This window comes from Theobroma umbraticum, unplaced genomic scaffold, assembly GCF_002168275.2.
Source record: "Theobroma umbraticum cultivar Fairchild unplaced genomic scaffold, ASM216827v3 scaffold_4.1, whole genome shotgun sequence".
In the NCBI taxonomy this organism is placed as follows: Eukaryota; Viridiplantae; Streptophyta; class Magnoliopsida; order Malvales; family Malvaceae; genus Theobroma; species Theobroma umbraticum.
Window position 1 is genome coordinate 6,498,609 of NW_018397258.1, and position 15,981 is coordinate 6,514,589.

General features: G+C 35.0%; 1 protein-coding gene across 1 annotated transcript; it reads right to left on the bottom strand.

The window, feature by feature from the left end:
- Positions 1-11,070: 11,070 nt before the first annotated feature.
- Positions 11,071-12,385, bottom strand: LOC110413842 (protein FANTASTIC FOUR 2-like). Its single transcript, XM_021424830.2, is given in 2 exon segments — positions 11,071-11,201; positions 11,203-12,385. Coding segments are annotated over 2 exon segments (939 nt in total). The 5' UTR covers positions 12,015-12,385; the 3' UTR covers positions 11,071-11,074.
- Between the last annotated feature and the right edge of the window lie 3,596 nt (positions 12,386-15,981).

Consider the following 15,981-nt stretch of genomic DNA (forward strand, 5'->3'; position numbering starts at 1 on the left):
ATTATTTTTTTCTCAAGTCAGTCGGCAACGCTCTTTATGTCACTCAGTCATCCTGTGATCGGATTTGGCCAGTTGAGGGGGGGGTGCGGCTCCCCTGAAGAGATCCAATAGCAGCAGAATTTGATGCTACTCGACAAGAGTATTTGGTGCTTTGGTTTCAGGAGGAGGTAGGGTAGAGATTTTTTTTTTTTTGAATAGGAGAAAAAAATAAAAATAAAAAATTATAGTTTATATAATGTGATAATTTTTAAAATTAATAAAAAATAAAATTATATAAAAATTATTATTATATTATTAAAGTAATGAAAATATTAATAATTAACTCAGGACTAAATGATATATCGAATGAAATATTTTTTTAAATAAATTAAATATATTAAAAATTAATAAATCTGTATAAAGTTATTGATAAAACTTGAAGATATTAATATATTTTATTTTATTTTTTATTTATTGAGATCGAAATAAGGAGGCCCAAAAAGATCTCAGGAACGTCAAATCGTTCTAAAAGTTCAAAAGGCAAATAACGGAGCCATAGGAATTTTGTTTCATCGTCTTTTCAGATACCAGATAGTAATGGAGGGAGAAGAAAAGTGAAGATAATTTATTAGCAATGTAAATAATATTAATGAGGTTACTATAGACTTGCTTCTGGTTTAACAGAAGTGGTTCATTTTCTTTACATTTCGATTGGAAAGTATCACATCCTCGTATTTGGTATAAAATATATTCATGAGAATGTGCTTCCATATAAACGTGATTCTCATTAACCATGGAAGGAATCCAACTTACTCATTAAAGTTCTATAATAAATTTGGACAAGTGTACCAAATCATGCACGAAGAATTGCATTAGCATAATTTTCATTTCCCTTTAAACTTTTGAATCAACTTACGTAGAGAGATAAAAGATGGAACCGACAATAGATAATGCTAATGTCTCTCTCATTTGAAATCCAAAAATGAAACTTGTTTAATGTCACTTTTCTTGGTTTCATTTCTCTTTGCTTCCTGTCAACACCAAGCATACTCGCATCAAACATTTGGGAGAAAAGAAACGAAGGGGACAAAATCCCTCCAAAATTCATATAAATCTCACAATATCTGTGTGTGTGTGTTTTTTTTTTTAGTATTATTATTTTAGGGGTTTGTGATTTGGTCAAAAAAATAATAATCAAAGGGAGGAAGAAGCGAACGAATGGAAATCTCCGAGGAGATGCGGTCTCTCAAGTTTCCCTACTTTGTCATAAAAAGAGAGCAGGCTTGATGTGAAAGGGTAGGATTCTGTTAAATGAAGACGAGAAGAAAGAGTTAAAAGGAAAGATGTGTGGGAATTATTGTTGTCATTACTCCCAGGTGGGAACTTGGTCTAGTACCATAGTCTATCGTCCAGTCTCTTTCTCTGCGTTAGTAGAGTTGACCCAGGGAGTCTCTTTCTTCTGCTCTACTCTACGCACAGAGGTGGAAGGCCTGCGACTCTATATTCTGATTTTCTGCCGCGTGCTTGTGGATGTGTTTCTCTACTCTTTTAATTTCCAACCATCATATTCGATCTTGGCTCACCATCTTTTGTCTTCTGCTTCCTGCTGCTATTGTTGCCCCAATGAAATGCAACAAAATCTCCTATCAACTAGGCTCACGTGTTTAACACCATTGCAATTTCCATCTTTTCTTGTTTGGTTTTTTCTTCCCTAATCTGTTCTAGCTAAACAATGTGGTTCCAGTAATGTTAAGAAGTAACTATTTAGGCATCTGAACTGAATTGATATTTTAATTACGTTAACAAATGCCTATGATATGATTTGAAAGTCTGTTACCTTAATCATGAATTTAAAGATGATTTGTTCAGCCGGTGGGAAGCATGGACGGTTGTGATTCATTAAAGCAATAATAATTGACGTCAACAATCAACAATGTATGATCATCATCAATCTACACATGAGTGGGCCCTGTCTAATAGCCATAGTCAAGACATATTACTAGAAGGATATTAAAGTGAGAAGAAAAAAAAAAAAGAAGCAGAGGTTAAAATAAGTACAGTTGAAAGAAGACAAGAAATCTAATCATTCCAATATATCCCAACAGAGGAAAGAGCCGCAGAGGCGGATATCCAGAATCTAATGGTAACAGGATTATGTCGTGGGTCCTGTTTTGAGACTTTGATGGACTGGATCCTCTGAAAATCCACCATTGACAAAAGAGCCACCCTGCTTCGACTACTCCTCCTACTACTGCCACTACCACTCCTACTTACTTCGTCGCTGTATGTATTATGTGAAACAGAGCGCGAGACAAGTTGGAAATTTGGTTCGAATATTGGAAGATGGACTGGAGCTCCTCTGCCCCTTTGCTAGCCCCCTAGCTCCACGCGGCTGTCCCAATTGTGCACGCATCATGATTTGCTGCTGCGATTGTCACTTCATTAATTAATGTTTTGTTTTGCATGCTCAACTTTCTCTTCCACGTAAAAACTATATCCACTCAGTTAATATCTATATATATATATATATAGTAGCATTTCATTTTCTTAACCTATACTAAGATTCAAAGAAACTTATAAGCTTCGCAGAAAGCAAAACCAACAGCTACAGAAGCAAAAACATTAAAATAATAATAATAATAATAATAAGCATCAAGAACTCTTGGGTGGCCTTGGTCGTAAGCCACTGTTTCTATATATGGGCCCTTTCAGGGGCTTATGGTTCTCAGCAATTCTTTCTATTCTCTCTCGCTTCTAAGGAGCTATCAATTGAAAGTTTGAATTGCTCGTTAAAGTTCAAACCTGTGTTACAACTCAACTGACCTGGAAACATTGTTTAAACCTCTCAGGAGAAAACATATTGTTGTTGCCACAAAAGCAAGAACTAAGAGTTATGCAGTATTTTCTAAAGATTGTCTAAGAAAACTCTCAGTTAGGCAATTATTAAAAGGAAACATCAAGGTTGTGATTGGAAGGCTTTGAGGTCATCTTAGATATGAAGGGATTAAAGCGAGAGAAACTAGATTAAGTTGGTGACATGGATGCCAAAGGACTACATAAAAAACGTTGCAATCAAATACATGGGGAGAGCAATGAAGTTGAACACGTAGGAAAAGTGGGTGACATCAGTGGAAGACCACAAAAATTGGTGGGGGATATACAATTCTTGGCGTTGGCACGATGAGGCCGACCACGGGAAAATGTCCCCCTCTTCACTCTTGCAGGTATTAAGGTTTGTTTTTTAATTGGTGCGGTACTCTTTAATATGTAACATATATTGTCGTCTGTTATGTGGTGCATTTTTCAGGTACATACTTGCCTTGTCACCCACATACATGGACAAAGACAACTCAATCTTAGCTACACTATTAGCTAGAGAGAAAGAAAAGCACAAAGAGCAAACTTCTCAAAGAGTTGTAAACGGGAGTCAAAACAAACAAAGACAAAAGTCTGTTTCTTATTATTCGTCAACTTTGTGGAGCAGTTGCACTCAAATATTAGATTTATTAATTAGTACATAATTTTTTACTTAAAGAATAAGGTTGAAATCTCTCTTTTCTAATTATATAAAAAAAAAAAACTTTATGAGCCGGTTTGCCTCCATGACCTTGTGATGGAGTTGGCAAATTAAAAGGGCTAAAACTTTATCCTTTTCTGGTTGATGCTGATGACTCATGATATCAACTGACCCAGCAAAACCTAATGCATTATGCTTATATATTTCCATTGGAGTTATCCTATATAATTTCTCCAATTTTTGTTTATTATTAGCTACTCTATGAAACAAAACGTAATAAATAATAATTTTCTAAAATAACTGGATATAATTTAAACATATCTATTTCGATATTATCTCTTTGCTCCTTAATTCGTTTATTTTCATACGTCCATTGCATTATTCAACGTTATCATAGCTAGTCACCTTTTTGCCCACTCTTGGAGCTCCATCTTCCAAAAGTTTTGGGAGGATAAGATCTCAGAGTGCATGGAGGCCACCCCCGTTTCTCTTTCCCTTAAATCTCAAGTGGAGACAAATCAAATCAATAGAATTTCACAATAACACGTATTCAATCATATGAAAGACTAAGACCATTACTAATTTAATGGCAATATTTTCTTTCCCTGTTTGACGACAAAAACAGTAATCATGTGACTCGTTTCTCTTATTTTTTTGATTGGAATCAATACTTGAACAAAACAAAGAACAAATTCAAGATTGAAGGCGATGTGTGGAGGCTGTCTTTATCAGAAGGACAACCCGACGAGTCCTTTTCCATTTCGCTGATTTTTTTTTTTTTAAATCAAGTTCTTAACATGTACAAGCCTTCAACTAACGTAAGACTAAAATTACACTCCACAACCTTGTTATTTGTTGTATTTGTTAATATTAAAATTTTCATCCTCCTCCTATATGAAAGTTTTTATATCAAGATCAGTTGTATTAATTTTATCTTCAACTTAAAATAATGTATAAGTGTATTTAAAAAAAAAACTTGCTTTGGCAATAATGATTAATATTTCCCAATATATATAATGTAAATGATTTATTTATATGCAAAGTCAAGATATATACACGCTACTTAAAGAATACAATTGCATCTGATATTTGATTTGAGAATAGATGCATGCATCCCATATTTAAAGAGTTGAGTTTAATTTTTTTTGTATGAAAAATAGTAGTAATATAAAAAGAATACAATTGAATATGCAATGTAAGAATTATAAGGTAATTTATACATAGATGAAGTTACTTTTGCTGAAATTTTCTTTAAAGGTTAAGGGATAACTGAATACTTTATTAAAGAAGCAATAAATCTAGCATTTGGGTTATAATTTTGATGCTGTCAGCCCTGGTATTTTGTTAGAGGAATATAAGTTAACTACTCGGCTTAAATCTGGAGAAACCCTCCTTCACCATGCAATGACATTCTTGGTATGTTTTGTCCCAAGAATTGGATCAACTATGGTGTACACCACAGAAGCATGTTAGCTGAAATACCGAAGTGGAACTCTGTTTTCTTTATAATGCAAAGTGTCAGAGGTCAGAATTAATTATTGGAGGAGGAGAGCATGAGCCTGGTGGTACACCAACAGTGCAGGAAAGTAGTACGACGAATAAAAATAAGATTGCAAATTTATTACTTACGAGACATTGCAATTAATGCGTGATAAAACCGCTTAATTTCTTTCGCCATTCTTCTCTTAAACTCAAGATGGGCTGCATGCCACGTATATAAAGGTGCCGTTCACCTACTAATTGGAAAAAGCACAGATCAATTATTTTGTATGGCTAACCTTATTTTCTGAAAGTAATACTACCCATCACTTAAGTTTCATTTCATAGATACTTTTGCCTTTTGTTTTTGGATTAATTTTTTATTAAAAATCCAAAAGAATATCATTTTGGATGTCGAAACTTCAATAAGTAATAAATCATTAGCTTTTATGAGCATAATTAATAAAAAAGCAGTAATTAATAGCATATTTAGATTATCAAATGGCATATATCTAAAATGTATTTCAAAAAGGAAACATAACCACTACGCGTTAGGTAGAATAAACAATCAAAGTAACTGATCACTTGAAAACGGGCCATGACGATATGATGCTGACATCCCCGTATGTTTAGGAAAAGTCTCACACTGTAGTGTCTATCCAAGCAGCTAAGGGGTTGACTACTTCTACTATTCCTGGAAAGTTTGCTGATAATTCCTTGCCACATAGACTAGATATTGACATATGTATTTCTTGTTTTGTGGAATCTAAAACCAAGTACGGCCACATTGAATTTAATCAAAATATATTCAACTCCTTGAACTGATCTCATAAGTAACCAAACCTTTCCACCTTCTTAGCTAGCTACCTTCCTCCATGCATCCTATCAAACTTCCTATTTGCATTCAACACTTTTAATCTTATCCTCGACTTGAGATTATCAAGTTGTCCTGTGTGTGAAAGGTTATACTTTGATACTATCTTTAGTAGATCTAATTAAGGATACACACAAGAGATAGTTGTTGGGTATAGCATAAAAAATATGAAAGCCAGTGAATGCTTGATAAAAGATTCATCGCCCTAAATGATACTAAAGAGAATATCCCAATTGCCTCTTAATAAGTAATAATTGAAAAAATTTCTTGACCAAGGCAAAATGAGATTTAGAAAATGAGTTTTCTGAATCTTATCATGGAGTTGATTACAAGCATTAAGTGTTAACATGGCAACGACAATGCAAAATAGACATCGAGCCAAGTTCTATGTTTTGTTGAGATGTTAGTAAATAAAAGGATATTAGTTGTAGGGGAAGACCTTTTACTGAAGGGTTGAGTCAAATTTCTTTAACTCTTCTTAACATCTGGATAATCATGACAGGAGTTAGATGTCAATCTTCACTTATAAATACAAACTAATTAATTTCAAAATTGATGATGAATGCAAATGTGTTTGATTCATCTAATTTGAAATTTGTTCAAGATTATAGTTCGTATATATTGTCAACATGTTAAAAACATAATAACTTAGACACATTTAAAAAAATATCAATTTAAAAATGTAAAAGTTGAGGATTGAGTTGGACTTAATTGAAAGAAATTATAAACTTTAAAAACTTAATTGAATGTGTTCAATTAAGTTGGAGAAATTTTTGTAATTAATATAAAATTTATATTAAGCCTAATTGCCTCTATATAAACTATGTTATTCTGCCTTCAAAGACACTTCTTTTTTTTTTTTTGAAAGGCTAGTATTCATTCATCACAGAGAGCAAAATTACAACCATATCAAGCAGAAAATCAAACCCGCCACCACCAAAAATATATCTGCAGAGTCTAAACTTACCCTTGATTCCTAGAAAAACAGCATTTACAACCCCATTTCATGCAAAAGAGGTTAGCACAACCTTGTCCTAACAATTGGAGATAATCTAGAGTCTAGACAGCATCACATAACAAAATTAACCCCTGTACAAAACAGAAAAGAGAGAAAATGGTTCGGCTAAGAGAAAGAGAAACCCTGAAATCATTTCACCTTTTCTTTGTGTCGTCACTTGGTAACATAAAGATTGAGTTCCTGTAGAAACATTGATATTGATTTTGTGAAATGCATTAATAAAAGGTTTTCTTTATTAATGATTTATACACTTTATTTTGGGTTTTTTTCAAAATACCTTTCATACATAAAATGGTTTTAAAAATAGCCCTTTCTATAATTTTAATTATTTTTAGTTAAAAGAAATTAATTTTGGATAAAATTACCTTGAATAAATTGACTCATATGTTTAGATTTGTACCTCAAACTGACTCATATCCTTTGAGCTTTTCTTGTCAGACCATTCATCTTTAGAGTACTCCTTCCTAGAAAAAAAAACTTTTAAGCATTTTGAGTATTTTGGAGTGGTTTTTGATACACAAAGAAAAATTTTTGAGCGTTTTGAACATTTTTAAGCATTTTGAAATGGTTTTTTATACATAAAGAAAAACTATTGAGCATTTTGTACATTCTTTGTCAAGTAAGCATATTTGTTGATATGTTGTTAAATGGAATATGGTGTATTATTTGAAGTTATTAATTTTGTTAAATAAAATTGAGTAGTTTTGGTGGTTTTTAGGTATTATGTAACCGATTTTTGGGTATTACATAACTAATTTTTAAATATTATATGACTGATTTTTAAGTATTATGTGATTGGCTGATATGGCATTACGTGACTAGTTGATAGCCATAGCGTGATTAGTTAGTAGGACATTGTGTGACTAATTTTTAGACATTGTGTGACTTAGCTATTACCTAAAAATCAATCATGCAATATCTAAAAACTAATCATATAATATCTAAAACTAATCACACAATGTACAAAAATCAAAGATGCAATGGTTATGTCATGCAATGTCTAAAAGCTAATCTCACAATATCTAAAAATTAGTGACAGAATGTTTAAAAACTAGTAATGCAATACCTAATAAAAAATTAATTTGTTTGCTAGTAACTACGTTTAAGTTACCAAAGTAATATAGTGTCCTATTTTTTATATATATCTAACTAATTTTAACCCTTCAACTTTGGAGTTTTATGAATAAACTAATAAACCTAAAATCCTAAAACACATACCTTGATGTCATCGCTGCTCTTTGGGATGCCGAGAAAGAATTAGATTGCGAGATAGACAGAATTTGGAAAGAGAAAGAAATCAAGATTTAATTTTAAAATTTTTGTCGGGATTGTGAGATAGAAAAAACTGAAATCATTTTAATTTGTCTAAAATTATTTAAAGGGTATTGTTGTCTAATCATGTCAAAAATTGATTAAAAATAATTAAAATTATAATGTATAATATTTTTGAATTGAACTTATGAGGAGGGTTATTTCTTCTTAAATATATATTTTTGCTGTGCAAGACAACCCTTAGAAATTGGATACACCTCTAAAACCCTGTATATTAATTTTGGTGCACTGTTCGTGGAATTATCAATGGTTGTTCTTTCTTCCTTTGTTCTTGCTCGGTTTTTGGATACTCCTTAATGAAAAGAGAGAAACCGAGAGCCTCTAACTAGTTAGCACTAGTCTGGGTATCACAGAGCAAATCCTAATCACCCTTGCTGTTATTCTACTTGGATCTGTGTGGATCACCATTGCCCTTGATATCTTAGCATAAAACTTGTCTTTGCTCTCGTCGCCTTTTGATTTTGACTTCAAAAGATTAAAAGTATAATGAACTTCTACCTGATATTTAGGGTTATCTATATTAAACAATCAAAGTATGATCTTGCTTAAGAGAGAGGATTTAAATTTTCACTGCATGTGTAATTTGATTGCATATTTTTCCAAACATATAGGAGTTTTTTTAACTCTTAAGATTGATTGTGTAAGCTTTTATTTGAGCTGAAGATTGGCTTCATGAATTTTTACTTGTCTTAAATATTTATGTTTATGTTGAACTTTCCTTTCTATGTTTGGTTGCATAAATGTTAATTTGTTGAATAAATATCTATTCATCTTAATATTTTACACATAATCAGTTCGATTTCAGTTATTAAATTTTTAAAATTGAACTTATCGAACCGACTAAATGTTAGTCTCTCCACAAGTGGCACCATCACGCGGTTGAAAAGAAAAGTGAATGATCATCAAAGATTGCAGTACAAAATTGTCGAATCCCTGCGTAGCTATGTAGCTGGAGGAAGAGGTCTTTATATCACTTAAGCATCTTTTATTTTTATAGCGAACACAAAAACAAATTTTTTCCCATGTGACAGTAAAAAAAATGTGGAGACATGCTGATTGCCTAAAGATTTTGCTTACTTGTGGAGTGATATGGTGAGAGAATATGTGCTTAAAGGAGGTCTATAAGGTTCTCAAAGCACATGATGTAAAGACACAATGATGCATATGAAATATTGTTTGACAATTCCTGCATCCCCCTGCTAAAAAACACAAAAAAAAAAAAAAATCTAGTAAAAATAAATAAAGACCCTTAAAATGTATGGATACCCAAACTCCACGATGAGACACTGCCCTCTTTTAAGGAATGTTACCCACCCCCCACGTCTCTTCCAATCAATTCCTAGCCTTTGCGCGTATCCCAAAGTGACCCGGCCCTCGCTCTTCACATCCGGAATTTAATTTGTATTATGAAGGCTACAGGCTACAACGCCATCTCATTCTTCGTGTACGTACAAATCATACTCTCAGCATGTTGATCTCTTTCCTCATCTTTGATCGGGTTTCCTCACCTTGCGGCTTATCTTACTCTTTCTCAATTTTAAAGCGAAACAGAGGACATGCGGTTTAACAATTTCTCAGGTTGAGCCAGAGGTGGGCCGGTTTTGAGTGAAATTGTCTGTCACATGAGAGAAACCTCGTCAGCAAACGCTTGGAAAGAAAGAAGTTAACTGCTTGAATCTGAGAAAATAGGGAAAGCAGCTACCGAGCACATGGATGATCATGTGTAATGAGGTCAGTTGCATGTTGCCTTGGTGGGTCCGAAACTTTGACAGTTACCAGCATTCGTATCCCCAGTCGTACACCCCAACTTGCCCTTCCCCACACTGTAAATTAACTACCACAACCCCACCCCTGCCAACCTCTCATTCCCATTGATTGAACCTCAGTTATCAATATTCTTTTCTTTTTCTCTTATTCTTCGATACGCATTAGACTGTAATTCACTACTGTTCGACTCCCTGCTTTGACTCTCCCAACCAACCCCAACCGTCCATCACCCAGCCATCTGACAGTTGATGAATAATGAATCGAATTGAAGGACTACCAACTCTTTGAGAAATTTGATGGTTTACGTTTCACAAAACCTACCATATACACCTTTCTGTACGGAAATTTCATTTGGAAATTGAAAAGGCAAATGCAGCTCAGTACCATTTTAGCAAAGCACGTTTGAATTGCTAGCTTGCGGTCACATGCAGTTTTATTCCAATACGTACCTCTAACAATCAAGTAAGGAAAATGAGAGCTACTCTTAACCCCAATCACCTTCATCGTCATTAAGCCATATGTTCAGTGTCACCTAGCAATTACATAATCTTATAGATTTAACTTATTTTAAAGTTTAACAGTTAAGGTGTCATACTAGTAGTATTTTACTGTGCAAGTACAAATTTGAGCCATATATTTGGAGGTTCATAATACTTCCCCATTTCGTATATACTTGTCTTCAATGATGGTCCAAGAAGTGTGACATGAAAGCGACGAGCACAAATATAAGAGGAAACCCATTATTGCTTGTGTTTGGGACCACCACTTCACTATACTTGGTAGTTGGAAAATTAGGCCAATCCTTGATCGATGTCGGTTGTTTAAATCAGAAAGATGCCCCTTCTTTGTGTAAATCTGCTTAAGGAATTACTGTTAATATATCAGGTAAGTAAAGCGAAGACTGGAGCAGGAAATAGGGAGAGACACGAGGTGGTCCAATAACGATAATAACTACCATAAGCATATTTAGGAAATCCATGGTACGGAAATCTCAAACTTAATAACAGAAAATTAGAAATAAAAATAAAAAAAAAGTGGAGAAAAATGGATTAGGGAATCCAATAATAGTAATTCTCCGCGGGTTGAGAAAATCTTCAACTTTTAGCTTTTAAGTTGCCACCCAGAATGCTCCCAATTGAGCAAACCTTTGTGCCCCGCCACTTTCTTTGCAGCTGCTTGGCCTTGGCAACTTCCCTGTCCCAATTTCACCCCCAACATTCCCACTATTTCCTTCCTATCCTCCCCCCATAACACTCCTCATCCTCAACTTCTCCGTCTACTCCATGTTCGTCCTCTTCTACTACTTCTTGGTCTTCCTCTTGGCCGTCTTCGTCGCCGAAAATCGGGGTTGCATCCTTCAAAAGGGAAAGCCTAAGCCTCCCTTCGCTTCGTTCTGCATGGAAGTAACTATGACAAGGAGGGATGCTGACGGCTTGAAGAACTAGGCGGCCGCCTTCCCGGTGAGACCTAACTTGAACACCATTGGAACCGCTAATGGATGTCAAAGGAGGTGGAAAGCTGCTGCTACGAGTCATTTTTCTTGCCACCAAACTTTCCCTTGGTTTTGATGGATTGCAAACCACGGTTTCTAATGAAAGCAAGGAAATGTCATCGCTGCTCTCGCTAACTTCACTGCCGGTTTCACTCCCTAAGCTTTCGGTGCACATTTCAAGACTCTTTTCACTTAGCATAGATGCTGAACGCTTAACAAGAGGGTGCACATAAACTTTGCCATTCTCCGTAGAATCTTTGGCGTTGGCGGCGAGGGACTGCAGGAAAATCCACCCACCCCTGTCAATATTTTGATTGCCACCTATCAGTTTGCAATCATTGGTGTCGCTCTTATTGTGGGTGATGGTGGTGCTCTTTTCTTCGTTATAGGGCGAAGGCTTGGTCTCAGGAAGGGCAGGGTTTGTGAAACAGGGCCTAGGAACAATGGAGCCAGAAAAATTCGTTTTTGGTGGAGCCAGTTTCAGCCTCAAAAAACGTGATTCGACGAGCCTTGGCTCGAGGCATGATTGCAACCCTTGACAGACATTTGAGGACATTTTCTTATCCACAATAAAATGTTGGGAAAAACAGAGGAAACAGGGGAGAAACAGGGGAGCTTCGTTTTCTTGGATTAAAAATGAAAGGGAAAGAAAAAACCTTCTTTTTTCCTCACCTCTTTTTGGAGTTTTCTGAGATCAAATGGAGAGGTGGGGATGCAGATGAAAGAGAAAGCCTTTTATAAAAATAAAAAAAAAACCAAAGAAACCCCAATGTATTGGTTTTTGGTTGTTAATGAAGATGGGTGGCTTTGGGGAGGGAGAGAAATTGGTAAGGAACAAAGCAGTGAACATGAAAGAAAATTGAACGGGGTGGGGGATGATTTATAGTAGGAGAAGTGAGCGACAATGTGTGGAAGGTCATCGCCACAGTGGAATGAGGGAGAAAGGCCTTTTCACGCCCACTAAAATTTTTACAAACTCTGTACTCTGCCACACATTAGAAACCATAAAAGAAATAAAGAGATAAAGTAGATTTCTATTGGATTTAAACTTTTATCAAAACATGGTAAAGACATCTTTGCTGTTACAAATGATCATAAAGTTAACTTGTTTCTTGTTTCAGGATAAAAAACACAACAAAGTAAATAGTTGCTAAAACGACCAAACCCAGACTCCTACTTATGTACATATATAATTCTATTTTTAAAATTTTTTATGTTAACCAAAATAAGTTATTATGAGATGTGGGTTTTGTTTTGCTATCAGAAGGAAACCAAACATAGCAACCAGAAAGAAAAGCATTGATTCTACTTATGTACAGTTTTAACCATTGCTTGAAGTTGTCTTAGCTTTGCCTAATTTTCTTCACAGTCGTCATGCACTCCCAACTAGTGAAACAAAACCAAACATAGCACAGCATTCAAGTGAAAGGACACCCAAACCCGCATATCTTTTGCTCTTCCAATAACTAACAATTGCATTCACCCTTATTCAATCAAGTTACTAAAGGATTTAGTGATGTTTGCAAGATTCTATTTTAATTAGATTGGGTCCTAAAGAATTAGATCAATGATCATCTTTAGTGTAATTAACTGAAATTATGTGTGAGACAACCGACCAAAGGAGAAGAGTTAATTGGCAGATGATACTAAATTTTATGAATGAACCTTTACTTTTAATGTCTTCTAAGGCAAGAGGTCTTATAACTTTTCATTCAGCAATCATAAAGCTTACTATGCACACCTTAAATCTCACTTCACATTAATTCTATTTTTCTAATATGGGGGCAAAGGAAAGCAACATCACCTTGCTTTTTCACATCTCTGACCTTTATAATGGACTAATATAATATAATATAACATTTTATTTTTGTTTGTTAAGTAATTGCCAAAAAATAGTACGGACTGGATTGTTTGCTTCTAAGATGTTAGTAAAATTTTCTGTCTCGTACAACATTATTTCTAAAAGCCTCGGCATAAGGGCAACAAAAATCTTTTCCACTATCTCCTATCTTGCTTCTGTTGTTGAGGAGACTAATTTCTTTCTTTGCTCTCATTATAAGCGTAACCCCACATTGTTATTAAAGAGATGAGGGGAAAAATGTATGGCAAATAGGTACATTCAAGGGGATAATAATGGATGGATGGATGGACCTCAAATTGGCACTTCCCTTCTCTTGTTTGTTGCTAGCAAGCTACAATTTCTCAATTGAGCTACCTGGCAACAACTTGGAACAGGCAAGAAATGCATGTTAATTTAGATATCAAGGATAGACGCTTTGTTTCTTTTCTTTGTTAAACGTCAGAAGGATGGAGAGTTTTAGATCCTCTATTATAATCCCCCTCCCTTTTTTTTTTCCATTAACATGTAGTATTTTTAATCACAATTATTGGAGCACACCCTGACCGTGACACCTCCAAACTAGGCATTTAATTATTGGCATCTAAAACTTATTACGGACTTGCACAAATACTACTAACAAGGAAGTGAGTGATTAGTAAGTTAATTAATTGAGTTGTCAATTCAATACCTATCACTTTTAAGTTTCAATAAGCATTTTTTTATTTTTTTTGATATATGTGATTGATAATCTTGGATTATGTTGATTCATTTTAGAATTCGAAATCTTAAACTTTAACCGAGGATGTCTCTCCACAACTCTCAGATTTTATCTCTTACTATTATTGTCACCAAGGGATTAAAAGAAAGCATACAAGATTGTGGAACATGGGAGGTGTTAAACTCCTACGGGTCATCTGCCCTAAAACATATTCCTGGTATCAAGTTGGAGAATTTTAAGTTTAGTGGAGAGAGAGAACAAATTTTCCAATCACTTAAAACCCCACAGTTGCAGTTGAAATATGGATGTTTGTCTCCAATGCCTCCTCCATTGGAAGACAGTAAGTTCCTTATTCAAGAACTGAAGAGACCCTTTTCCAATAATGGGGCTGCAACCCCCACTTTTATCTGTTTTGTCTTTTGGTCCTTATATTTTTTATCCGTGAATAGGGGAACCCTCGTTGTTGTAGACTTAATCATCATCCAATAGTCCACGCTGTCGTTCACTAATGAGGAAACAATGGGGGAAAGTATACGCTTAAGATCAGTTTTCCAGCATATAGCAAATGGAAGGAAAAGATTTGCTATGCACAAGTATCAACTGACACAATGGATGACAGTTTGTTTCTTCTTTCTTTTGTTCTAATTAACCACCCAATTCAAAAAGAACAAACAAATTAAAAAGATAGTTACTTGAATATGTCATCCTCATCTGGCCAAGCAATTCGTGCTGATGGATAGCATGTGTTACCTCATGAATTGTACTACTACAACCTTTTGCTTTTCCAATTTATTGTTCTTTGTAAGTAGTAATTTCCACTTATCTCGATTATAAATTTAATTTAAACAAAGTTAATAGAATGTAATTCCTTTTTCCTTTTACCTCCAAACTAATTATTACAAGGTTGCAGTTGAAGCAAAAGCAAGTCAAAATTAGCTGCATGCCTGAATACCAAGTTGAACAATGGAAATGTCCATACAGAATTAACGAGACAGACAGGCAGGAAATGTACACATGAGATTTGCGAGCATCAAAGTTTTTCCCCGCATCCTTGTCAAGCACTTGTTGTTTGTCCATTGGTTTTGAGCTCCCATCTTTCTATAAAAGTTTGTCTGAGGGAGGCAGACATGGAAGGGCAGCTGATACCTGACCCAAGTTCCAAAACAAGTAAATCAAACTTTATATGAAGCAGTGTATGCAAATGCATTACAGCATTGGCCATGTACCAAATCCATCCCTTTAAGATACTCAGCTAGGACATACGCACGCATTTAGAAATATATTGATGTGTGGTAACTAGAAATTATCATCTTTGTGACACTTACAACTTCCAAACCAGAGACATGATACAATTATTTGGCAGTACGCCTTAGATCTCTCTGTACTAAGATTAGGTCCAAGGTCTCTGTCTGAATTCCAATTCTTACTTCCTCTTTTATATACACTCAACACCAGTGGAAAAGGGTACGACTGTAGAGTTGCTTAGGCAGTCTTGGAGGTTCTAGCCTTAATAGGGAATGCTTTAAAGCACTACTACGTATCCAAGTAAAGAAGTCTACAGTACAGGCTCTAGCCTAGTTTTGAATTTTGCTGTTGAGGCCGGCTTGACAAGAATATGTGCCAATTGCACACACTCTTTGCCCTAACCATCGAATTTGCTTTCGAAATCTGCCCCCCTTTTTTTTTCCCTTGTGTTTCTTTTCTTTTAAGGTTGGCCAACCAGCGGAAAAGCAGACTCTTTGCATGGCAATGCCCCATTGGTCTCCATTGGAAAAACCTTAAAGTTAGGTCTGTTTTCTTGCCCTTATTGCAGTCATGTTTATTGATTTGTCTCCTTCCACTTTAAATATCATTACCAAGAAAGATGATGGAATCAAATCCATGGCTTATGCAAACATGTCAACCCAGGACAGGAGGCGCACCCTGGTACACAATAAACTTTATGACTATTTCAGCACCCCATTT